We start from the raw sequence: 25,529 nt of genomic DNA on the forward strand, positions 1-25,529 counted from the left end.
ATTTATTTTATTTCATTTTCTCCATCAGCTCATCCCCCACAGTTATTATCTTTTTTTTTCAACTTGACCCTCCCTTCTAGATTGTAAACTCTAACGAGCAGGGCCCTCTGATCCCTCCTGTATTGATTTGTATTGTAAGTGTACGGTCTGCCCTCATATTGTAAAGCGCTGCGCAAACTGTTGGCACTATATAAATCCTGTATAATAATAATAATAATATAGATAACGATAGGTAAAAATATAGAACTTTTTTTTTTTTTTGATGTTCGGCCCGCTAGCTGAACGAAAATAACTAACAGTCTATGGCCATCATGTGACGGTGTGCTGTAATCATGTCTGCACAGAGCAGGCTCCACGTTCACCAGCTGTGAAGCTGCAAACGAGTAGCTGTGATGTATATTGCATTATATCGCTGTTTGATATAGATAAACTGTTGGAGAAAGCACATATGGCTTGCTGCCTCAAGGTCAATTCATATCATTCTGCAGATAGATAAGGATGTGCCCTGTTGTCTGTTTCTGCGGTATGAAGCGTCTTCTTGCACCATCACTAACCTTCTCTGAGGCCTGCGATGTGTACAGCCTGTCGTGTTATGAAGCAAAAGAGCCATGTACAGTAACCCAGAGCAGGCAGTCAAATATCTATATATATTTTGTGTTTTGTATTTTGTGTTGTGGTTTGTGTACATGGCTCACACAATGTGTGCTAGCCTTTCAAGTGGGCTTTGTGTTTGGTCTGCAGATGTAACTAATAAAGTAGTTGTGGGAGAATCACCTCAGAAAATCCCCTCAGAAAAATGCACAGTGTAGTAAAGAAAACCACTGAAAGTAACAATTTATATATGTTCACTTTCAGCGCCAGGATGTTGGTGTGGGTAGTTTTCAATGTAGAGGGTAGTGAGTAGTGTTGCACCCCAAAATTCCCCTCACAGGAACCCTTCCTCAAAAGCAGGGTAGTACTTACCCTTATGCCGCGTACATATGGTCGGAATTCCGGCCAGAAAAAGACAGATGAGAGATTTTCATCGGAAAATGCGACCGTGTGTATGCTCCATCGGAATTTAGCTGTCCGAATTTCCACCAGCCAAAAATTTATAGCATGTTCTCAATTTTCCAGACGGAAAAACTTTCTATCGGTAATTCCGATCGTGTGTATGCAATTCCTACACTCCAAAAAATCACGCATGCTCAGATTCAACTACGAGACAGAAGCTATTGGCTACTGGCTATTGAACTTCCTTTTTCTAGTTCCGTCGTACGTGTTGTACGTCACCGCGTTCTAAACTATCGGAATTTGATGTGACCGTGTGTAGGCAAGACAGCTTGAGCGGAATTCCATCGGGAAAACCATCAGAGCTTCTTCCGACGAGAATTCCGATCGTGTGTACGTGGCATTACAGAGACCCTGACATTTAGCCCCCCATTCACACTGGTTCACAGTTCCTATTGTCGGCAATGGAAACGGTCAAATCGGTACAACTCTGACTTTGAAAAATTGTTCCTGAACTATTTTTTGCGGTTTCAGGTGCAACTTGAATAGACATCTGTCAGATATCAGGCAAGTCGCACCTGAAATCGCACTGACCCATGGCTTTGAAATCGTGCTACTTCAAGTGAAGTAGCGCGATTTCAAAGTTGCATTAAGTGTGAACCAGAGCTAAAGTGGAACTAAACCCTTCGATTTAACTATTTCTCAAAACAGGCCTCATACGAATAGGCGCACAGTGAGGGTAAAAAGTATTTGATTCCCTGCTGATTTTGTACGTTTGCCCACGGACAAAGAAATGATCGTTCTATAATTATTTTAACAGCGAGAGACAGAACAACAACAAAAAATATCCAGAAAAACGCATTTCCAAAAAGTTATAAATTGGTTTGCATTTTAACCGCTTCAGCCCCAGAAGGTTTTACGCCCTTTCTGACCAGAGCAACTTTTTGCGATTCTGCACTTTCGCTTTAACTGACAATTGCGCGGTTGTGCAATGCTGTACCCAAACAAAATTGATGTCTTTTTTTCCCCCACAAATAGAGCTTTCTTTTGGTGGTATTTGATCATCTTTGAGGTTTTTATTTTTTGTGCTATAAACAAAAAAAGAGCGGAAATTTTGAAAAAAACACTATTTTTTAGCTTTTGCTATAATAAATATCCCCATTTTTTTTTTTTAAACAAAAGCACATTTTTTCTCAGTTTAGGCCGATATGTATTCTTCTACATATTTTTGATTAAAAAATCGCAATAAGCATATATTGATTGGTTTGCGCAAAAGTTATAGCGTCTACAAATGCATTTTTATTTTTTTACTAGTAGTGGTGGCGATCTGCGATTTTATGCAACATTATGGCGGACACTTCGGACAATTTTGACACATATTTGGGACCATTGGCATTAATACAGCGATCAGTGCTATAAAAAATGCATTGATTACTGTAAAAATTTCACTGGCAGTGAAGGGGTTAACACTAGTGGGCGATCAAGGGGTTAATTGTGTTCCCTAATGTGTGTTCTAACTGAAGAGGGGAGGGGACTGACTAGGGGAGATGACAGATCGCTGTCCATATTTTGTATGAACAGACAATCTCTTACTTCTCCTCTCAGAGAACCGGGATCTCTGTGTTTAAACACAGAGATCCCTGTTCTCACCGTGTTACAAGCAATCGCGGGAGACCGGTGGTCATGGAGACCTCCGGGGGCAGTGGTAGCCTTAGAAACCGACGTAACATAATGCCAATTCGCCTGCCCGTGCCATTGTGCAGCAGTACAACTGCGACTGCTGGTCGGCAAGCAGTTAATGAGTGAAATAAGTATTGGACCCCTTTGCAAAACGTAACTTAGTACTTGGTGTCAAAATCCTTGTTGGCAATCACAGAGGTCAGATGTTTCTTGTAGTTGGCCACCAGGTTTGCACACATCTCAGGAGGGATATTGTCCCACTCCAGGACCACTCCAGGCTAGACCACTCCAGGACCTTAATGTGCTTCTTCTTGAGCCACCCCTTTGTTGCCTTGACCGTGTGTTTTGGGTCATTGTCATGCTGGAATACCAATCCACAACTCCTTTGATATGCCCCGGCTGAGGGAAGGAGGTTCTCACCCAAGTTTTGACGGTACATGGCCCCGTCCATCGTCCTTTTGATGTAGTGAAATTCTCCTGTCCCCTTAGCAGAAGAACACCCTCAAAGTATGTTTCCACCTCCATGTTTGATGGTGGAGGTGGTGTTCTTGGGGGTCATAGGCAGCATTCCTCCTCTAAACATGGTAAATTAAGTTGATGCCAAAGAGCTTGATTTTGGTCTCATCTGACCACAACACTTTCACCCAGTTCTCCTCTGAATCATTCAGATGTTCATTAGCAAACTTCAGACAGGCCTGTACATGTGCTTTCTTTAACAGGGGGACCTTGCGGGAGCTGCAGGGTTTCAGTCCTTCACAGCGTAGTGCGTTAACAATTGTTTTCTTGGGGACTATGGTCCCAGCTGCCCTGAGATCATTGACCAGATTATATGTAGTTCTGGGCTGATTCCTCGCTGTTCTTGTGATCACAAGGTGAGATCTTGCATGGAGCCCCAGACCGAGGGAGATTAACAGTTATTTTGTGTTTCTTTCATTTGCGAATCATCGCACAAACTGTTGTCACCCTTTCACCAAGCTGCTTGGCCATGGTCTTGCAGCTCATTCCAGCCTTTTGTAGGTCTACAATCTTGTCTCTGACATCCTTGGACAGCTCTTTGGTCTTGGCAATGGTGGAGAGATTGGAATTTTATTGATTGCTTCTGTGGACAGGTGTCTTTTATACAGGTAACAAGCTGAGATTAGAAGCACTTCCTTTAAGAGAGTGCTCCTAATCTCAGCTCGCTCCCTGTAAAGAAGACACCTTGCAGATTGATAGGGGATCAAATACCGTATTTATCGGCGTATAACACACAATCCAAGTTTAGGAGGGAAGTTTAAGGAAAAAAACACACATTTTAAATGCCCATCATTGCAGAATGATCAGTGTCCATCTGCAGCCTTGCCCAAGTGTCCATCTGCAGCCTTGCCCAAGTGTCCATCTGCAGCCTTGCCCAAGTGTCCATCTGCAGCCTTGAGCAAGTGTCCATCTGCAGCCTTGCCCAAAATTGCAGCATGATCTTTTAAATTATTGCGCCGCCGAGATAGACAGAGCTGGATGTCCTGTGTATTTGGCTCCTCTCGCAGTCCTGCTCCTTGGCCCGACTCCTATGATGGACACACCAGTCCAATGGCGAAACGTAAAGGCTAGGAGGCGGGACTGGGTATGACTGTGAGCGGAGCCGAGCCTTGCCGAGCACACAGTACACTCGGCTCTGTCTGTTTCGGCTGCACTCGTTCCCACCTTACCCTCCAAGGCAGCGGTTTAGCGTATAACACACAACCACGATTTTCCCTTGATTTTAACCACTAGGGATCCGCGCTATAGCCGAATGATGGCTACAGCGCGGACCTACTTTGCCGGGACTACGTCTATTGACGTCGCCCCGTGCACGAGTGGCCTGTGCGCCCCCGGAGGGGCGTGCGGCGAGCCTATGAGACTCGCCTGATCACGGATCGAAGCAAGGGGTCGATCCTGACCCCTTACCACGTGATCAGCTGTCAGCTAATGACAGCTGATCATGTGATCACAACAGAGCCGGTAAAAAAAAAGCCGATCACCGGCAGCCGTGAGAGGAACTTCAGTCCCGATCACGGCCAAGTCATCAGTGCCCACCTGCCCCCTACCAGTGCAACATACATATAGTAAAAGTGCCACCCATCAGTACCACCCCTTAGTGCCCATAGTGCCACCTATCAGTGCCCATAGTGCCACCTATCAGTGCCCACAGTGCCACCCATCAGTGCCCACAATCTGCCTCAACAACAGTGCTGCACCTCATATGCCACATATCCGTGCCCATTAGTGTCATCTACCAGTGCCCATCAGTGCCCAGCAGTGCCGCCCATCAGTGCCCAGCAGTGCCACCGATCAGAGCCACCTATCAGTGCCCATCAGTCCCATCTATCAGTGGTACCTATCCGTGCCACCCATCCGTGCCATCTTATCTGTGCCCACCTTTGCCCATCAGTGCTGCCTTATCTGTGCCCATCAGTGCTGCCTTATCTGTGCCTATCGGTGCCACCTTAACCGTGCCTATCAGTGCCCACCAGTGCAGCCTATCAGTGCCCACCAGTGCAGCCTATCAGTGCCCACCAGTGCCGCCTCATCAGCGCATTTCAATGAAGGAGAAAAAAGACCTGTTTGCAAAATTTTATAACAAACTATTAAACGTGATTTTTTAATTTTTTTTATTTTGCATCTTTTTTTGTTTGTTTAGCAAAAAATAAAACTCCCAGCTGTAATTTAATACCACCAAAAGAAAGCTCTATTTGTGGGAAAAAAAATATAACAATTTCATTTGGGTACAGTGTTGTATGGCCGCGCAATTGTCATTCAAAGTGCATCAGCGCTGAAAGCTGAAAATTGGTCTGGGCAGGAGGGGGGTTTAAGTGCCCAGTAAGCAAGTGGTTAAGGGGAAAAAAGTGCGTATTATACGCCGATAAATACGATACTTATTTCAGCCATTAAAAATGGAAATCAATTTATAACTTTTTCGAAATGCATTTTCTTGATATTTTGTTTCTTTGTTGTTCCGTCTCTCACTGTTAAAATAAACCTACCATTAAAATTCTAGACTGATCATTTATTTGTCAGTGGGCAAACGTACAAACAAGCTGAGGATCAAATACTTTATTCCCTCGTTGTACTAAAGCGTTCACCCGTGTGAGGATCATGTTTTCCTGCATGGTGATGTACCGGTGTTCCGTGCGTTCCTGAGCAGGCAGGCTCATTGATGTCTGTAGGAATGGCGGCATGGGCGCAGCTGCCGCTGCTTATGTACACTGGTGGTGTGGTAGTGACACCATCCCATAGTGAATAGGCAGATATGTGTACTATACTGCAGAAGAGACATTGCATCAATATATATTTTAGTGATTTCAAAGGCATTCCATAGTCACGGCGTCTATAAATAACACTTCAAATACTGGCTCACGTATCAAATAGTCTACAGCTCTCATTTTTGATTCACCAGGCAAGGTTATTAAAAGTTCATGTAACCGCCCCATTGTATAGAGAGAACAATGTCCATTTCTTTTAATAAATCAGATCATCTGGGCGCGCTGTCCCAGGGGGTATCGCAGACATCTTTAATTTCCTCTGTGGCAGTGGTGTGTACTTTTCCATGTCTACTTAGGGCCCATTCACACCTCTGCGTTACTTTATTGCATGTGTGTTGAACATGTGTTATCACACGTTTGCCATGCATGCGTGTTAAAAAGCGTATTCAATATGTATGGGCAGCAGTGCACCAAAGATAATGTAAGCCACACTTTTCGTAACCTCTTCCTGCCCAGCCCTGGCATCCCTTTAATAGGATATATACACCCGGGGGGTGTGAAGGATCGGTGATCGTGTGATTGGCTGTCACGGTGGCAGGGAGCTGGTCCCACCAGCTACAGATGATTAGTGGGGACCATACGTTGTCTTTGACAGCTCAGTCTCTGCGCTTACATCACAGAAATATCGGCCGTCCATTGACCCATATGTACGTCGTGTGGGCATTAATGCACACTCTTTTGCTGCCGCACATACAGTGAGGAAAAAAAGTATTTGATCCCCTGCTGATTTTGCACGTTTGCCCACTGACAAAGAAATGATCAGTCTATAATTTTAATGGTAGGTTTATTTTAACAGTGAGAGACAGAATAACAACAAAAAAATCCAGAAAAACGCATTTCAAAAAAGTTATAAATTGATTTGCATTTTAATGAGTGAAATAATTATTTGACCCCTTCGCAAAACATGATGGTGGCAAAACCCTTGTTGGCAATCAGAGATCAGATGTTTCTTGTAGTTGGCCTCCAGGTTTGCACACATCTCAGGAGGGATTTTGTATCACTCCTCTTTGCAGATCCTCTCCAAGCCATTAAGGATCTGGTGCTGACATTTGGTAATTTGAACCTTCTGCTCCCTCCACATATTTGCTATGGGATTAAGTTCTGGAGATTGGCTAGGCCACTCCAGGACCTTAATGTGCTTTTACTTGAGCCAATTCTTTGTTGCCTTGGCCGTGTGTTTTGGAATATTGTCAAGCTGGAATACCCATCCATGACTCCTTTCATATGCCCCGAGTGAGGGAAGGAGGTTCTCACCCAAGATTTGATGGTACATGGCCTTGTCCATAGTCCCTTTAATGTGGGGAAATTCTCCTGTCCCCTTAGCAGAAAAACATCCCCAAAGCATAATGTTTCCACCTCCATGTTTGACGGTGGGGATGGTGTTCTTGGGGTCATAGGCAGCATTCCTCCTCCAAACATGGCAAGTTGAGTTGATGCCAAAGAGCTAGGTTTTGGTCTTATCTGACCACAACACTTTCACCCAGTTCTCCTCTGAATAATTCAGATGTTCATTAGCAAACTTCAGACAGGCCTGTACATGTGCTTTCTTCTTTCTTAGGCTGGGTTCACACTGCTGCGGTGTACGAGATCGGATGGGATTCGCACTGCAGTGCAAATCACATGTGATCTCTGTGTGATGCGATTTCAGCCATACAGATAGTATGGCTGAATTCGCATCGCATCCGGGCCAAACTCGCACAGGACCTTTTTTGGTCTGCAGCAGAATCGGGATCGCATGGGTGTTAACACCATGCGATCCGATTCCTGTCCGAGTTTGCAGATCGCACTGCTATATGGAGGCATGCGATGCGGGAACCCGCAGTAGATTCGCAGCGTTCCCGCATCGCTCCAGTGTGAACCCAGCCTTAAGCAGAGGGACCTTTCGGGTGCTGCAGGATTTCAGTCCTTCACGGCGTAGTGTGTTACCAGTCGTTTTCTTGGTGACTATGGTCCCAGCTGCCTTGAGATCATGGACCAGATTCTCCGGAGTAGTTCTCTCACTGTTCTGATTTCTCACTCCACGAGGTGAGATCTTGCATTTAGCACCACACCGAGGGAGATTGACAGTTATTTTATTATATAATTAAAATTATAGCCTGATCATTTCTTCGTCAGTGGGCAAACATACAAGATCAGCAGGGGATCAAATACCCTTTTCCTTCACTGTATGGGTGGCAACAGATTAAAGATGAACTTCAGGTATAATCTTAATTGTGCATTTACTTGGCGCAATGGATTTCATACCTAAGGGACCTCTGGGGAAGCTCACAATCACTGTAGTAGTCGGGTGCTACTACAGTGATCACTGTAATCTTCCAGATTCTGTGTGAAAGGCTGCCTCACTGCATCCTGACCACAGGGGGGTCAACCGCTTGGCACCTCACCCATTCATAGGATGCTTCTTTTTTTTTTCAAGCATTTTCTGATCTAATGAGGTGGGAATTGTGACAGCACTGACCCTTCTCTCCAACCACAAAACACCTTGTATTCTCAACAAAACAAAAAACAGGGCATTCTGTGAATGAAGGCAGTGCCATGCTAGTGGTCAGTGTGCAGAGAGGAATCTACTCACACAGAACATCAGCAGGACCCAGAGGAGGACTCCATCATTTTAGTAGCACCGACTACTATAGGTATCTGGTATCAGATGATAAGCTCAGCAATGGCATGCAATGCCAAGCTGCTGCTAACAAAGCAAACAGAATATTGACATGCATTAAAAAGGGGATCAACTCCAGAGATAAAAAGACAATTCTCCTGCTCTACAAGACTCTGGTCCGGCCTCACCTGGAGTATGCTGTCCAGTTCTGGACACCAGTCCTCAGGAAGGATGTACTGGAAATGGAGCGAGTACAAAGAAGGGTAACAAAGCTAAAAAGGGTCTGGAGCAGGGGTCTCAAACTGGCGGCCCTCCAGCTGTTGCTAAACTACAAGTCCCATGAGGCATTGCAAGGCTGACACAGGCAGAGGCCTGATGGGACTTGTAGTTTTGCAACAGCTGGAGGGCCGCCAGTTTGAGACCCCTGGTCTGGAGGATATTAGTTATGAGGAAAGGTTGCGAACACTGAACTTATTCTCACCGGAGAAGAGACACATGAGAGGGGATATGATTTAAATATACAAATACTATACTGGTGACCCCATAATAGGGATAAAACGACATATAATCACACACATGGGTTGGACTTGATGGACTTGTGTCTTTTTTCAACCTCACCTACTATGTAACTATATGTGTGCTAAGGTGGACTTATGTAATTATGCAATCCAAAAAATTCCTGGAGTCCAGCTTTAAAAAGCTCACCAAAGATACCATATGCTGCATTTTTCTTAATGCAATGCACTGCAGCAAACCAGATCGTTTGCGTTGTGTTAGAACGCAGGCATGCCGCAATGTGTTGTGTTAGTGCATTGGGGCGCTCTTCAAAAGGAGTGGCAATGCACCGCAGTACATGTGTTTCTGTTTATTTGCAGTAATGTACGGTAAAATGCGCATAGCGCAACATGTGCACAGGCCCTTATTCCGTAAGAACAAACTTCCTGCTGACTACCTTGTGAGTTTCAATTTAGATTTCAACCATTGCGCTCCAGACCCATTTAGAACTCTCTCCATCAGGTTCAGGGACAGGACAAGGAGTGGGCAGGGGTGGGCGGTTGCCCTAGGCGCAGCAGTGTATGGGGTCGCTGGATGACCTTGTCCCGGCACTGCTTCCCATCCACCTATGAAATGAAATGCAGATCCCAAACACTCTTGTATTCAAGTGTTAAATCCCACACTGATCTGACTACAGCACACTGAAATCTGATTGGCTGTTGCTTGCTACTGCACTTTGCCCCTTATCGCTAGTCCTCATGCTGCCTTTTCAAACACTGTCGGTAGAGTTTATGTATTCTTTTTTTTTTTTTTGGAATAAAAAATACAGTTTTAATAACATCTGATACAAATTTAATTGCCACACAGGGGACTTTGTAATTTAATGTTATTAATGAATGATTCTTTCCATTTCAATCCACAGCTAGCTAAGGGTTTAAAAAAAAAATACCAGTAGAAGCGCTTTTCTCTTTTGAGTAACCATGGCAACAATACTCACTTTGTAGATAGAAATTCCTGGAACCATTCTTATAACTGGCTCGCTGCATTTCTCAGAAGTCTACACAGAGCTTGAGGCGAAATTACAAGCATCCCTGGCCATGTGAGGTCAATGCTGAACCAACGGGCGAGCTTTGTTTGTCTTACATCCCTGGCCAGGTCTCTAACCCATTCATGACCAGGGTCAAAACAAGCCTTAATGCCCAAACCCAATTTTGCAACTTCGAAATCTGTTCGTAAAACTTTACACATTTTAACAGACATTTTTTTTTTAAGGCCCCTCGCAAAGGAGGTGGGCTCTGCCTGCTCAGCGGGGGAATTTGTCCACTCAGCAGGCTGATGGCTGCTCCTTGTCCACTCCATGGATACAGGCACAGCCCCCTGTCCTTCCTCTATGGGTGGTCAGATGTAAACGGACCACCTGTACGTTTACACCCAACTGCCATTTGATCCACCAGATAGATGGGTAACGTATGGGATCGGATCGGATGTCAGTTGACTCCCCCGCCGCTCCATAAAGGAGACTGAAGAGTCCGATCGGGTTCCACCTGAAAAACTGACAGGCGGACCTGATCCATCCACTAGTGTGAAAGGGGCCTTACTCTCTAGAGGAGGAAAAGATGCAATGTTTCTTCTCCTCCTAGAGGGAAAGTCTGCTATTTCTCCTATTCCCAGAGGAAAAACAACACAGGGGCTGGCTACAGAGTGAATGATCACTGTAGAGCTGCACGATTCTGGCTAAAATGAGAATCTCAATTTTTTTCGCTTATAATAAAGATCACGATTCTCGCAGTGTAACATCTTTCACATTATACAAAAAATTGAGCTAACTTTACTGTTTATTTTTTATTTTACATTCAAGTTTTTTTTTTTTTTTTAAATTGCGTTTGAAAGACCGCTGCCCAAATACGGTGTGACATAAAATATTGCAACAACCACCATTTTATTCTATAGGGTATATATACATATATATATATATATATATATATATATATATATATATATATATATATATATATATATATATTATAGATAGAGAGGTAGAGAGAGAGATCTATATATCTCTATATATATATATATATATATATATATATATATATATATATAGATATATATATATATATATATATATATATATATATATATATATATATATATATATATATATATATATATATATATATCATGTTTGGGTGTTCCAAGTATTTTTAATTAGCAGAAAACAATGATTTTTACTTGTAATTAACAAATGTCAGAAAAAGGTTTGGTCTTTAAATGGTTAAACTTCCTTCATTTACATGCTGGAGTTCTTTCCTTTTAATAAAAGAAAAATAAAAGATACTTTGTTTCTACTTATTCAGGTGTTGTGATTAAAATTGGCAGGCTGTTCAGTTTTTTTAGTTTTTATTGTTTTTTTTCCCAGCTGTGAGAACTCTCTGCATTTGTTAGAAAGAATCCTGAAATGCTGTTTTGAAGATCGGGAAGAGAAAAAGATCGCGATTTTGATTCTTAACGATTAATCGTGCAGCTCTATCGCTGTGATAACCTATCAGAGACTATCGCAGTGATCAGAATCCTGAATACCCTGGGTCCCAATTGTTAGTAGAGACCCAGGACTGTTACCAACAGCCCGGTCTCTGTGTTGGGAGCATGCAGGTGGACGCACTTCCAGCGCAAACACAAGAGCATGTATATATGCAGCCTCCAGAATTAATGCACACATCCTGGATGCCACAATTATGTGTTAACTGGTCATAAAGGATTTAAAGACGAACTCTACTTTTGTTGAGAAAAAAATCCCTTCTGGGTGATCAGTGTACATTGCAGGGATGTTAACAAACTTTGCAGAAGATTCCTACCTGTTTCTGCTCTGAAGAAATAGCTCTGTATGAACATGTTCTGTGCAGACTCTTTCTGAGTGGGAGGGTCTGTTTTATTATAATCTCCTGGTTTACTCACAGTGTTCTAATGAGAAACCTTTAAGGGTCTGCATCCCTTTAGAAGTAATTAGCTCTGTAGCACCCTCTAATGTGTGCTACTAGTAGCATACCTCCCAACTTGAGATGGGAATGAGGGACACCTATCAGCAAAAGTATGCAGGCATAGGACACACCCTTTACCACGCCCCCTTAAAGGAGAATTGTACAAAAACACAAGATTGATTAAACCCACAAGTCCTTTTTACCACTACTATTCCTTTAGATTGGCTTTTTCAGAATTTAGAAATGCAGCTATTTAGAACTCGGATGAAATGTTTAGCACTGCAAAACACTTTGAAAGATAAAAAGTGCATTTTATATACAACTATATAGATCAAAATGAGGGACAAATGAGGAGGAAAGAGGGACAGAGGGACTTTGCTCCAAATCAGGGACAGTCCCTCAAAATCAGGGACAGTTGGAAGGTATGTAGTAGTGAGGGTAGGTAAATTATAGTCTGGCCCAGGGATAGACCTGAGTCACTGAATTTGGGTCAGGGTTATTCTAGGCCAGGGCTGGATGACTCATCCTGGCAGCTCCCTGGTGCACCCCCCTGTTTCTAGAATGTTGGAAAATATTCTAGTAAATAGTGGGTGGAAGCTAAAAGGAGTTACGTTGAAAATTTAGGGGCCTTTAGCCAATCCCTACATTGGAGTCCTGGCAGGGAACTAAGGAGCTCTTAAATAGACATGGGCCATGCCAGTAGGGAAGTTGGGTGGAAGATGGAGAAGCAGTGCTGAGGAGAGGTTGTCGGTGGCCCTTGAGGGACCCCTGCTGGGAGGGGTTTTACCTAGGGCTGGAGCTCGGGAGGCTGGCCTGGAGGGATCCTACCACAGGGGGCAATTGAAGGGACCCTAACTGGAGAGGCAGCAAGGAGACACAGTGAGTAGATCAGCACCGTGCAGGGACAGGCAACAGGAGAGACTGCCAGCTGTAGCAGTGCTTTCTTGAAGACAGCGGTGGGCCAAGTCTTTCTACAACCTTGTCCTTGGGAGCCTCCATGTGCGCGTGTCAGTCAGGAGGACTGGGAAGAGAAAGCAGCCAGGTGGGCTAGCACTTTCTGCAAGCAGTGAAACTGGAATCAGTGTCCGCGGGGAAGCAGAAGGTGGTGTAAGATGCTGTTCACTCCTTATGTACTACTTTACGAAGGGACTGGGACTTCCTAGCCTGTAATGGGCTGTTGCTGAGCTGACAAGAGACTGCTCCTCCAGGAGTGGGCCAACAGACCCTGTATAAAAGGGAACCAAGTTTGTGCAGGAGGAAGGAACAAAAGGAATCTGTAAATAGGGAGGAAGTTTTCCCTGGTTATGTTTATGGACATTTTTAAAGAAGCTGTAAACCCTCCCTAGTGACTTTTAAATATAGGTAAGGCTTACCTATAGGTAGTGGAAATATCTCCTAAGCATGTGCCGTTTAGGAGATAAATCACTTGTAGTGCGCTGAGAATGTAATCAGCGCACGTGCTGTGAAGAAACGGACCTCCGTGCCCCCTTCCCCTACGCGCATGCTCCAGCCAGTTACAGAGCCGAAGTCTGCGGCCCCCAGGAAGGAAGAGGGGCGAAGATGGACGCAGCCTGCACAGGGGACAGCGATGGATTCGTTTGCAGGTAAGTGTCACATAATAGACTAGTATGCGATGCATACTAGCCCATTATGCTTTTAATTTGCAGGCTTTGTAGAGAACAAAAAAGGAATTAAAACCCATAAGGGTTTACTTCCTATTTACGTTGGGCATCCCATAATCCCTTACCCCACCCAAGTTATCATCCCCTAATAAAACAACAAAAACAAGTCAAAGGACTGATTACTGTGTCTGGATGCAAGAAGGAAATGCTGTGTGACTGGCTGTGTAGCAGTGGGCAACCCTGACTTCAGCAACTCCTACGGGGGGTAGTTTTAGGAAGTATCACACCAAAAATGAAATTCCTATTGCAGAGGATGCCTAAAAATCTGACTTGTATCTTAGTGCAGACATCTGGGAAAATCAGTGAGCCAATCGCACAAGCAGGAAACTACATTCTTGGGTGTTATGTACATCAGAGGTATAGAAAACGCCTCCAGGTAGCCATATTGCATTGCATTTTACAGAAAATGGCAGCACTGCAGATTGAAAAGGAAAGGTCGTTTTTAATAACGTTAAATTACAACGTGTAGCAATTGTATATGCTTGCTTTTTTTTTCCGGATTTACTATATATTTTTTATACATGGTACTGGCATTATCCTTTACAAATGTGCCTTCTTCTATCTTTCTTTGCCTCCAGATGGACGAGCCCTCTTTCGGGTATTCCTGCAGTCAGAGTTCAGCGATGAAAACCTGGATTTCTGGTTGGCCTGTGAAGAGTACCGGGATACGCACCCTCATTTTATCCTCAACAGCCGAGCTCGCAAAATCCATCAGCACTACATCGCATTTCAATCCCCAAAAGAGGTAACGCGCTCTGCTCTTGGAAACTCCTCTACATAGTAATTGTAACTAAATTGAGTATGTAACACTATAATAAGATTTTGGGCCTCGTGCACACTGGGCATTTAGCGCTGAAACATGAGATCCTGGCGTTTTAGGCTCATCGTCCAGCCCCGCTGCCAGCAGCCTGTTAAAAGAGAGGCCAAAAGTTGCTGCGGCTGGACTTTGTACCAATCGGTAATAATATTTTGGGTAGTATGCAGGGAAAAGCAGACTACTTGTATTCCAGGCATTTGTCTATGGGCCCTAAAATTGGGCCATTACTGCCCTAAACATTAGTAGCACTTAATGGGCCATCCAGCCACACAGCTGTCAGCCTCTCACATAGTTTAGAAGGCTGCTGGCAGTGGGGCTGGACCTGTGCCTTCCTCCTTCACCTTAGTCTCATGCATCGGGGCTAAATATCTGGCACGCATGAGGTCTTATGCGGCGTACACACGATCCGACATTCCAACAACAAAATCCTGGATTTATTTCTGAAGGATATTGGCTCAAACTTGTCTTGCATACACACGGCCACACAAACGTTGTCGGAAATTCCGAACGTCAAGAACACGGTGATGTACAACACGTGCAACGAGCTGAGAAAAATTAAGTTCAATAGCCAGTGCGGCTCTCCTGCTTGATTCCGAGCATGGATGAACTTTTGTGCGTCGGAATTGTGTACACACGATCGGAATTTCCGACAACGGATTTTGTTGTCGGAAAATTTGAGAACCAGCTCTCAAATTTTTGTTATCGGAAATTCCGACAAAAAAATGTCAGATGGAGCCTACACAAGGTGGGAATTTCTGAAAGCAAGCCCCCACCGAACATTTGTTGTCGGAAATTCCGATTGTGTGTATGCGTCATTAGAACGAATATTTAGGTGGGAATGCAAATGCTTTGAATTGCCAAGACCCTTTGGAAGACCTGTTTGAGTTCTTGATCCTGCATGTCTGTGGTTGTGTGGTAACTTGATGGTTCATTGCAATTTCTTTATTGGTTCAGGAAACAACCAGTAAGTGCAACCAACATGTTTCAGGGATGTGGACTCCTTCTTCATGGCCTTGGCAAAGTGTAGTAGACTTTACCAAGGCCATGAAGAAGGCATATCCCTGTTCTAGTGGAAGGTTCAGACACTGTAAAGGTTGCACATTGTAAAAGCTGAAGTGCAGAAATGAGGACACGAATAATTATTTTCCTGTACCTACACTATAGGACATTAAAATGGCAATCCATCCCCCTCCATTCACTTTCTCCCATTTTCCTCCAGCCCCTTCTCTTGCACAATTGGACTTTTTTATTTTTTTATAGAAAATACTTTTCTTGGGAACCCTAATCCCTAGTTCCTCTCCTAGGCAGGAATTCTGTTTGCAGTTGCCCACCGCCTCCTAGATTACCCTACTTCACACATCCCAGGGAGACATAGAGTACTAATGCAGGGCATTGTCAAGGGACCATATCTCATTGTTTTTCCAGCTGGCCTTCTGATGATGCAGTGCATGAGCATCATCACAATACCAGCTGCAAGAACCCGGGAGAGACCTCTGCCCTCAGCCCTCCCCCATGACATCAAATGTAGATGGCAGAGCCGGACCAAGTGTGCTGTGGCGTATCCCTAGAGCACACAGCTGGATCGCTGGTCTGTTTTTTGCACACAATCTAACTATAGAGGTGTGGGGTGGGGGGGGGGGGGTCCTCTATAAAGTGGTTGTAAATCAAAACATGTCCCTTTATAGTGTGTACTTGTCTCAATTAGGAGCACTAAGAGTAATTTCTTTCTGCTGCCTCCTTTTGTTATTTGCATAAATTGTTTTTGACAAGTTTTCCTGACACCAAGAGAGAAATGGTGACAAGAGAGGGCTCTCCAGCTGATTGACAGCCTCAGCTCTGTTCCTGTGTGCTGTGTGAAAAGGGATGCCCCTTTCCCTACCAATCAGCTCTCAGAGATTCCCTCGCTGAAGTCTTCAGAGTGTAAATTTGGCTTTCCGCCCCCTGTTTTCTGACAGCTCAGACAAGCTTATCAGTTCTGGACTTTGAATGGATGTAGAGGAGAGAAGACTGCAGATAAACAGATAAACTTATGTAGGAGACTTTTGTTTCATCTCTCTGTATCACCAGGGGCCAGTCACTTCACTCTGCACATCTTCAGTTTGCTGTGTATTGCTAGAGAGTTTTTTTGTTTTTTATTGGAAGGGTGCATGTGATCAGCACAGGGCCAATCGGCACTGTCCAGATAGAGGGTCAGGGATCCTGCAGCCTCATAGGACAGTCAGAGGAGAATGAAAACGCCTCCTACAAGCTTTAACCAGTGCTCAACCAGACAATGATAGAAGTCACAAGACTAAAAAGGCTGTTTGATCCTGTCTTCTCTGACCCTCCCCATATTTTACTGTCCCCAATACATCTGCTGTTAGAATAGAGCCTTGGGGGCACTCTGCACATGATCAGTTTGGTGTGTATTGCTAGAGAGGTTTTTTTCTTCTTTTTTTTTTTTTGGAAGGGTGCATGTGATTGGCACAGGGCCATTCAGCACTGTCCAGACAGAGGGTCAGGGGTCCTGCAGCCTCATAGGACAGTCAGAGGAGAATGAAAACGCCTCCTACAAGCTTTAACCAGTGCTCAGCCAGACAATGATAGAAGTCAGAAGACTGCTATATACTGCTGATGAGAAAAGATATTTAGCAGTTTATATTTAATAAAATAATTGCATTTCCATATTCTGTGTACTGTGGGAGACCAGATATAGTGACTGTAGGGTCCTGGATTTAGTAACACTTTAAATTAATATACATCATAATACAAGGCAAGAGGAAAGTGAAATTAATTTCCCTAGACAAAAAAAAACTGTTGCTGTAACAAAGGAGTCTCAAACTGGCGGCCCTCCAGCTGTTACAAAAAACTACAAGTCCCATGAGGCATTGCAAGGCTGACAGTTACAAGCATGACTCCCACAGGCAGAGGCATGATGGGACTTGTAGTTTTGCAACAGCTGGAGGGCCGCCGGTTTGAGACCCCTGCTGTAACTAATTTTGAAGTGTGAGCCGGAGTTTGATTAGTTTGTTAGTGTATCTAAATCTTCTAGTACATCCAACAATCCCCTTCCCCCGGACTGAAAATTCAGCTGTCTGCTCTGCCTTCTGTGCTCCTTCATCCAGAGTGGGAGCACTTTATTACAGAAGGTGTGTTACTGGCCAAATCACAGGAAAAAAAAAAAAAAACGAATGCAGCCACCACATCTAATGATTGGTAAGATGCAATATATTACATTTTTTGTTTTGCATTTAAAACTGCTTTAACCTACAACTTTGTAGGTGATGCTTTGCTTTGCAGTGACAGCAAAAATAATACCCCTTGTAATGTTGGGCGCTCCGCACTGCCGCAAAATGTGACCCATTCAAGTGAATAATGGGACCGAGTCGCAGCTGCCATGCAATCGCAGATAAAGCACTCGGTTACAGAGCGGGGTGGTGGTGTGGGCTTTTCGGGGTTAAAACAGGTGGTCAGGAAGGTGACATATTTTCTCCCAGCTGCCTGTCAAGCGCCCTCTGAAAAGTAATCTGAATATACACAGCTTGGGAAGTAGCCTTTTACCCCATTATGGTCAATCGTGAGAGATTTGAGTGAGTTTATCATTTGTGACCCCCTTTGGTCGCCCTTCCCTGGTAGAAAGAATGATAGGAAGGACGCCGTAGGTGTCGGGGGGGGGGATCTGACATTGCGGGATGCTTTGTCATTATTGGCGTTTAGTGTCTTCTCCAGGAATGTGCGCTATCTCCAGGGATTTGTCAATATTGCTGACACTGATCCCAAGCAAGGAGAGGACTATGATGTCTTCATCCCCTGTGGCAGTGATTGCACATTTGCTAAATGACTTTGAAGGTCACGCTTAAAAGCATGTTATGTGGTTTAGGAGATAATCCAGTCTGTGTTTCAGGGACAGTTACCAAGTCTTCTGTCTCTGGGACAAATCTCGTAATAAAAGTGGATGTAAAATTTACACTTTATTATGAATCCTCCTGGAACATGTCCGCACGTTACAGTTTATGACTCTAAACTTTCTTTCTGACCAAAAGTCTAGGCAGAGATCACATGACTTCTGGCTGTCTGACCATTGTGGCTGCTTCCAGGGGCGGACTGACAACTCATGGGGCCCCCGGGCAATAGGAGATTATGGGGCCCCCAGGCAATCAGAGATTATGGGGCCACATAGTATACACAAACACACACACAGTATAATATCACACACACAGTACACACAGACATGTTTCTATTGGCTGAGAAGGTACTGGAGAGGTGGGGCAACTATAATCTCGGGTTTTACTGAGGCTGGCAACCCTGGTGGGGCCCCCTAGTGGCATGGGGCCCTCGGGCAGTGCCCAAGTAGCCCAATGGTCAGTCCGCCCCTGGCTGCTTCACATCATTAGAGACTGCAGAGAGTCTGCTTTCAATCAGGCGGAACCCCATCAGGTGACCATGCTATGAAAGAAGAGGATCAGAAAGGCAGACAGTTTTTTTTAACATTCTTTTATATTTTTTTATAAGCTTTCTCTTCAATATTTTTGTAACATTAAACATTGACAAGAGGAAGCTCTTAGATGCTCAGTGCAATAACTATATTTCTTTCTCAACAGTTGAGATATCCGAAAAACAGGGAGTGCATTGTTTTTTTGATTACAAGAGAGGTATGGGGTATGGGATTTTCTTTATTTTTTTTTTTGTTTTTTTAGAATCATACTTACCTACAGTGGATATAAACAGTCTACACACCCCTGTTAAAATGTCAGGTTTCTGTGATGTAAAAAAAAATGAGACAAAGATAAATATTTTCAGAACTTTTTCCACCTTTAATGTGACCTATAACCTGTACAACTCAGTTGAAAAACTAAAGCTAAAATCTTTTAGGGAGGGAGTAAAAATAAATAAAAAAAATGTGGTTGCATAAGTGTGCACACCCTCTTACCGGGGATGTATCTGTGTTCAGAATTAAGCAATTACATTACTCATGTTAAATAGGAGTCAGTACACACCTGCTGCCATCATTTTAGAGTGCCTCTGATTAACCCCAAATAAAGTTCAGCTGTTCTAGTAGGTCTTTCCTGACATTTTCTTAGTCACATCCTACAACAAAAGCCAGGGTCTGCAGAGAGATTCCAAAGCATCAGAGGGATCTCATTGTTAAAAGGTATCAGTCAGGAGGAGGGTACAAAAGATATACCATGGAACACAGTGAAGACAGTCATCATCAAGTGGAGAAAATATGGCACAATGGTGACCTTACCAAGAAGGAGACGTCCCTCCAAAATTGATGAAAAGACGAGAAGAAAAATGGTCAGGGAGGCTGCCAAGAGGCCTACAGCAACATTAAAGGAGCTGCAGGGATATCTGGCTATGTGGTACATGTGACAACAATCTCCCGTATTCTTTATATGTCTGGGCTATGGGATAGAGTGGCAAGATGGAAGCCTTTTTTTTAGGAAGAAAAACACCCACGCCCGGCAAAATTTTGCAAAAACACATCTGAAGTCTCCCAAAAGCATGTGGGAAAATGTGTTCTGGTCTGATGAAACCAAGGTTGAACTTTTGGCCATAATTCCAAATTGGAATTACTTCAACCACCGTGAAGCATGGTGGTGACAGCATCATGCTTTGAGGCTGTATTCTTCAGCTGGAACAGGGGCCTTAGTCAAGGTAGAGGGAATTATGACCAGTTCCAAATACCAGTCAATATTGTCACAAAACCTTCAGGCTTCTGCTAGAAAGTTGAACATTTCAGCATGACAACGACCCAAATCATACATCCAAATCAACAAAGGAATGGCTTCACCAGAAAAAGTTTAAAGTTTTGGAATTGTCCAGCCAGAGCTCTGACCTGAATCCCATTGCAAATCTGTGGGGTGATCTGAAGAGGGCTAAGCACGGGAGATGCTCTCGCAATCTGGCAGATTTGAAGTGTTTTTGCAAAGAAGAGTGGGCAAATATTGCCAAGTCAAGATGTGCCACGCTGATAGACTCATACCCAAAAAGACTGAGTGCTGTCATAAAATCAAAAGGTGCTTCAACAAAGTATTAGTGTAAGGGTGTGCACACTTATGCAACCATATTATTTTATTTTTTTACTTTTACTTCCCTCCACCTAAAAAAAATATCAGTTTGTTTTTCAATTGAGTTATACAGTTTATAGGTCTGAAATTATTATTTGTCTCATTTTTTTTTACATCACAGAAACCTGACATTTTAACAGGGGTGTGTAGACTTTTTATATCTACTCTGTCTCCCGCTGGCTCTAACAATGGGAACTGAGCGATCAAACACTGCCAATCACTCGGTTCTCAGAGCTCCGTGAGCAGAGAGCTGGTGACTGTCAGTCACTGCTCTCTCTACTCTGCCCCCCCCCCCCCCCCCTGCGCTAACTGGAGCACTGAGCTGCGAAGAGGGGCGGGAGCAGCCAACTCAGGCTCACTGAGAGGCTGAGCCGGGTGCCGGTCCAGTCATGTGTGGATCCCGTCCATATAGTCACGATCCTTCCTAAGCCAGGACTGGCTCTGTGACATCGGCCAACAGTGGGTCACAGGAGTGAAGAACAAACTGCTCTCCTTTGATCCACAGAAGAAGTACAGCCAAACGAGCTTTGGCTGTACTTCTCCTTTAAGTTAGCCAACTCATAGACTGACATTGAGAGAAAGACCAGTAAACCACAACCATTGTGCAGCACTGCTAATTAGTAAGCAAAGCGTGGGTATTTACTGAGCACATGGAAAGGATTCCTACATTAAACTGTCCTCAAAGGAGGAATTAGGAGGAGGAATCAAAATTCCCCTGGTTTTGGAAGAAACTGAACTCTGGAAAATAGACAAAATAGACCCATGCATTGGGGCCCCAACAGATCTGCAAGTGAGAAATGCTTATTAAAGCGGGGTTCCACCCTAAAGTGGAACCTCCGCTAATCGGAACCCTCCCCCCCTCCGGTGTCACAATTGGCACCTTACAGGGGGGAGGGGGGTGGAGATACCTGTCAAAGACAGGTATTTACACCCACTTCCGGGCATAGACTCCCGTGGTAGGCTATGTCATATCCTGTCCTGCCGTGCTGTCTGCTGGGACACACACGGGTCCCAGTGACAGTGCGGAGAATTTCTATTGGGATGCGCGACTCGCGCATGCGCAGTAGGGAACTGGGAAGTGAAGCCGATTCGCTTCACTTCCTGATTTTCAAAAAAAAAAGGCCGAAAAGTTTAAAATATGGCCAATATGTATTCTGCTATATGTCTTTGTTTAAAAAATTACAGAAAGAGAATTGCTAAATTGTGCGGAGACCGCACTCACCTGCTTGCATGTGTCACTTCCTTGCCAGCTGAATGTGCAAGGCGCCAATCCCTCCCAGGTGAAAACACAACAGAATGTCGTTGACGAGAGATTGGCGCCTCACTTTATCCAGAAGGTGAGAGAGACACACACGCAAGCAGGTGAGAATTTCTGTTTTGCAGGTGAGACAACAGCCGAGAAATTGGCGTCGCCTTCCTGGCTGTTCTGTCTGGCAGAGCTTTATGAACCACAACAGTGGCTGAACGCAATTCCAGATCCTTTGACACAGAAGACATCTTCCATATGTGTTTTTGTATTTCCTTTTGCTTGTCTGGAGTTCAGCTTTGAGCATCGTGACTTTTTAGCAAACGAAAATGCGACAGATCTCAGCGCCGCAGTGTAAAAATATCCCCGTAATGGTCTTTAAACGCTCAGTGCAACCGCAGTAAATAAACTGTTATCACAGCTTGAAGCTGCCCGGCGCATGTCAGCGAGCGAATGTTGATAGTGCCTTGTCATAGGCAGCCTCTCTCGCTCTCTCGCCTTTAAAGGGCATACTTTTCCGATGACAAACACGCTCTTAAAAAGAGTCCCAGGCTTAGAAATAATGTTTATTTTACTCCGCTTTTCCTTTTCTCCGGCAGTCGGTGTGAAATCAATCACTAGGATCTCCGCGTTCTTGCTGGATCTGCTCCAAGACTTCCACTTTGCCGGTGAAGGGCGGCTCCGAATTTACAGCCCAGAACATCAAATCGTAGATTCTCCCTATGGACTCAGACTTACTTCAAAATCTTGTTCGACTTTTATATATTTTTAGTGGCCACTTTAACCGCTTCAGCCCCGGAAGATTTTACCCCCTTCCTGACCAGAGCACTTTTTGCGATTCGACACTGCGTCGCTTTAACTGACAATTGCGCGGTCGTGTGACGTTGTACCCAAACAAAACTTTCCCCCCCCCACAATTAGAGCTTTCTTTTGGTGGTATTTGATCATCTCTGTGGTTTTTATTTTTTGCACTATAAACAAAAAAAGAGCGACAATTTTGAAAGTTTGTACTTTTTGAAATAAATATCCCTATTTTTTTATTTTTTTTAAAAAAAAAGCAAATTTTTTCTCAGTTGAAATTTTGGAAAAAACAATATTTTTTACTTTATGCTATAAAATCTATCCAATAAAAAAAAATGAAAAAAATATAATTTCTTCATAAATTTAGATCAATATGTATTCTTCTACATATATTTTTGGTAATAAAAATCACAATAAGCATATATTGATTGGTTTGCGCAAAAGTTAGTGTCTACAAAATAGGGATAGCTGGTGAAAAATAGTACTGAAGCGCTGATATGAATATTTAAATAAATAAAGATAACTAAATGATTAAGCTACAACCATTCTATATGTGTTCTGACACTGTGATAAAAAAATATATGTACAACAATAGTGCGCTATAATCAACCCTCTATAATATGCACACAAACAAAAATGAAAAAAAAAAAATATATATATATATATATATATTGTAAATCCTCAATAGGCACAAAAATGAAAATTAATTGAAATAATTTTCTGGACAGGCTAATTGTCTCTTAGATTTATCAAGCAACTGTGGATATATTTTTTTAGTTTTTGGGGGGTCTCATTTGATCTCCTAATTTGGTGCTGTTGTTCTATATGTACTATCATTCACTAGGTTTTTATTGCACAAAACACAGGATTTATTGTATTGCACTGAGCATAATCATCACTAATTATTTTAATTTTCATTTTTGTGCCTATTGAGGATTTATATATATATATATATATATATATATATAATGTATGTGTATATATATATATATATATATATATATATATATATATATATAATGTGTGTGTATATTTCATTTTTGTTTGTGTGCATATAAAGGGTTGATTATAGCACACTAATGTTGTACATATAAAATAGGGTATAGATTCATAGCATTTTTATTAGTATTTTTTTTTTTCTAGTAATGGCGGCAATCTGCGATTTTTTTATCCTGACATTGGACAATTTTGACACATTTTTGGGACCATTGGCATTAATACAGTGATCGATGATTGATGTAAAAATGTCACTGGCAGTGAAGGAGTTAACACTAGGGGGCGACCAAGGGGTTAATTGTGTTCCCTAGTGTGTGTTCTAACTAAAGGGGGGAGAGGACTGACTAGGGGAGATGACCGATCGCTGTTCATACTTTGTATGAACGGGCGATCTGTCACTTCTCCCCTCGGAGAACCGGGATTTCTGTGTTTACACCCAGAGATCCCATTTCTTGCAGTGTTACGAGTGATCGCGGGAGCCCGGCGGTCATCTAGAGCTGTCATCCGTCGGCGAGCTGCGGGCACGCGCATGTGCTTGATGAGCGATATAACATGATGGCGATTCGCCTGCCCGTGCCATTCTGTCGCAGTACAACTGCGGTGGCTGGTCAGCAGGCGATTAAAGCTGAATTACGGGGAATGGATTCATTCACACTAGTGGATGGGACGGTTGATCCAACTGCTAACCCCTTTAGCTGCAGAGGCCGGGGGTGTACACATGCTGTGGCCACAATGATTTGCTTCACGGTCGCAGCAAGAATTATACCCCCTGTCACTTTTCAGTGAATGCGAACGCTCTGTAAGCACCCCACAATTGCTTGCCATGCATGCTAGTATGGGGATCAAAGGGTTAAAGCCTGTCAAATGCTCACTGAATGGCAATCCGGGAGGGGATCTCTCTTCAGAGAACATGCCCTTACAGTGGGGCCACCCCAGCCCTGCAGGGGTTCAATGCTTGTTTAGGTCTAGGGGGGCACAAAAAACAGTCCCTTCATTGCTGCACGCTACCTTCAGGCTGCAATACCGGTACCTACAGCCCTCCCCCCCCCTACTCCAGTTGTTGCATGTCCTCTGACCTCATCAAGTCTAATGCAGAGCTCTGCATTGGACATAAGGGTGCCGAGGAACAGTCCACTACCAGAGCATAGTGGAATATAGGAGACCACCAACTGCCAGGGAAGCGGAGGATCGGGTAAGTAAAATAGCTTTTTGAGTCTAGACCTGAACAAATATTTAACTCTTGCAATGCGGGGGGCAAACCCACTGAAAGGGAGGATGTTTTCTTTCTTCACTGCATCTGAGCACCACAGACTAAAAACACTTTTTAATTCATATTAACCGGTTCCCGACCACCGCATGTAGATATGCGTTGACAGAATGGCTGCGCTAATGGGCGTACTTGTATGTCTCATTGAATTTGCCGATGTGCAATCGTGTGCGCACCTGCCGCGAGCCCCGTGAGTAGGATCGCGAGTCCCGTGGACATGATGTCCATGGGGATACCGACGATCGTCTCATGGAGAGGAAGAACATGGAGATGCTAATGTAAACAAGCATTTCCCCATTCTGCTGAGTGACAGTGTCACTGATCACAGCTCCCTGTAATCGGGGGCGGTGATCTGTGATGTGTCACACGTAGCCCCTCCCCCCACAGTTAGAATCACTCCCTAGGACACACGTAACCCCTATAGCGCCACCTAGTGTTAACCCCTTCACTGACAGTCACATTTACACAATATTTTTAATCGCACTGATCGCTGTATAAATGTGAATGGTCCTAAAAATGTGTCAAAAGTGTCCGATGTGTCCGCCATAATGTCACAGTCGCCGCCATTACTAGAAAAAAAAATATTAATAAAAATGCCATAAAACTATCCCCTATTTTGTAGACGCTATGCTTTTTCGCAAACCAATCAA

The 25,529-nt window shown here is 43.7% G+C and overlaps 1 protein-coding gene across 3 annotated transcripts in view; it reads left to right on the forward strand.

Moving 5' to 3' along the window:
• LOC143983383 (regulator of G-protein signaling 3-like) overlaps window positions 1-25,529 on the forward strand; it is a 257,050-nt gene that overhangs the window by 212,062 nt on the left and 19,459 nt on the right. For all 3 annotated transcript variants that reach the window (XM_077483018.1, XM_077483037.1, XM_077483027.1), the window contains exon 6: window positions 14,281-14,447. In XM_077483018.1, the coding sequence (XP_077339144.1) occupies window positions 14,281-14,447 (167 nt within the window). The remainder of the gene's footprint in view (window positions 1-14,280; window positions 14,448-25,529) is intronic.

The sequence above is a fragment of the Lithobates pipiens genome, unplaced genomic scaffold (genome assembly GCF_037356315.1).
Source record: "Lithobates pipiens isolate NorthernLeopardFrog02 unplaced genomic scaffold, aLitPip1_a1.2 Scaffold_1, whole genome shotgun sequence".
In the NCBI taxonomy this organism is placed as follows: domain Eukaryota; kingdom Metazoa; phylum Chordata; class Amphibia; order Anura; family Ranidae; genus Lithobates; species Lithobates pipiens.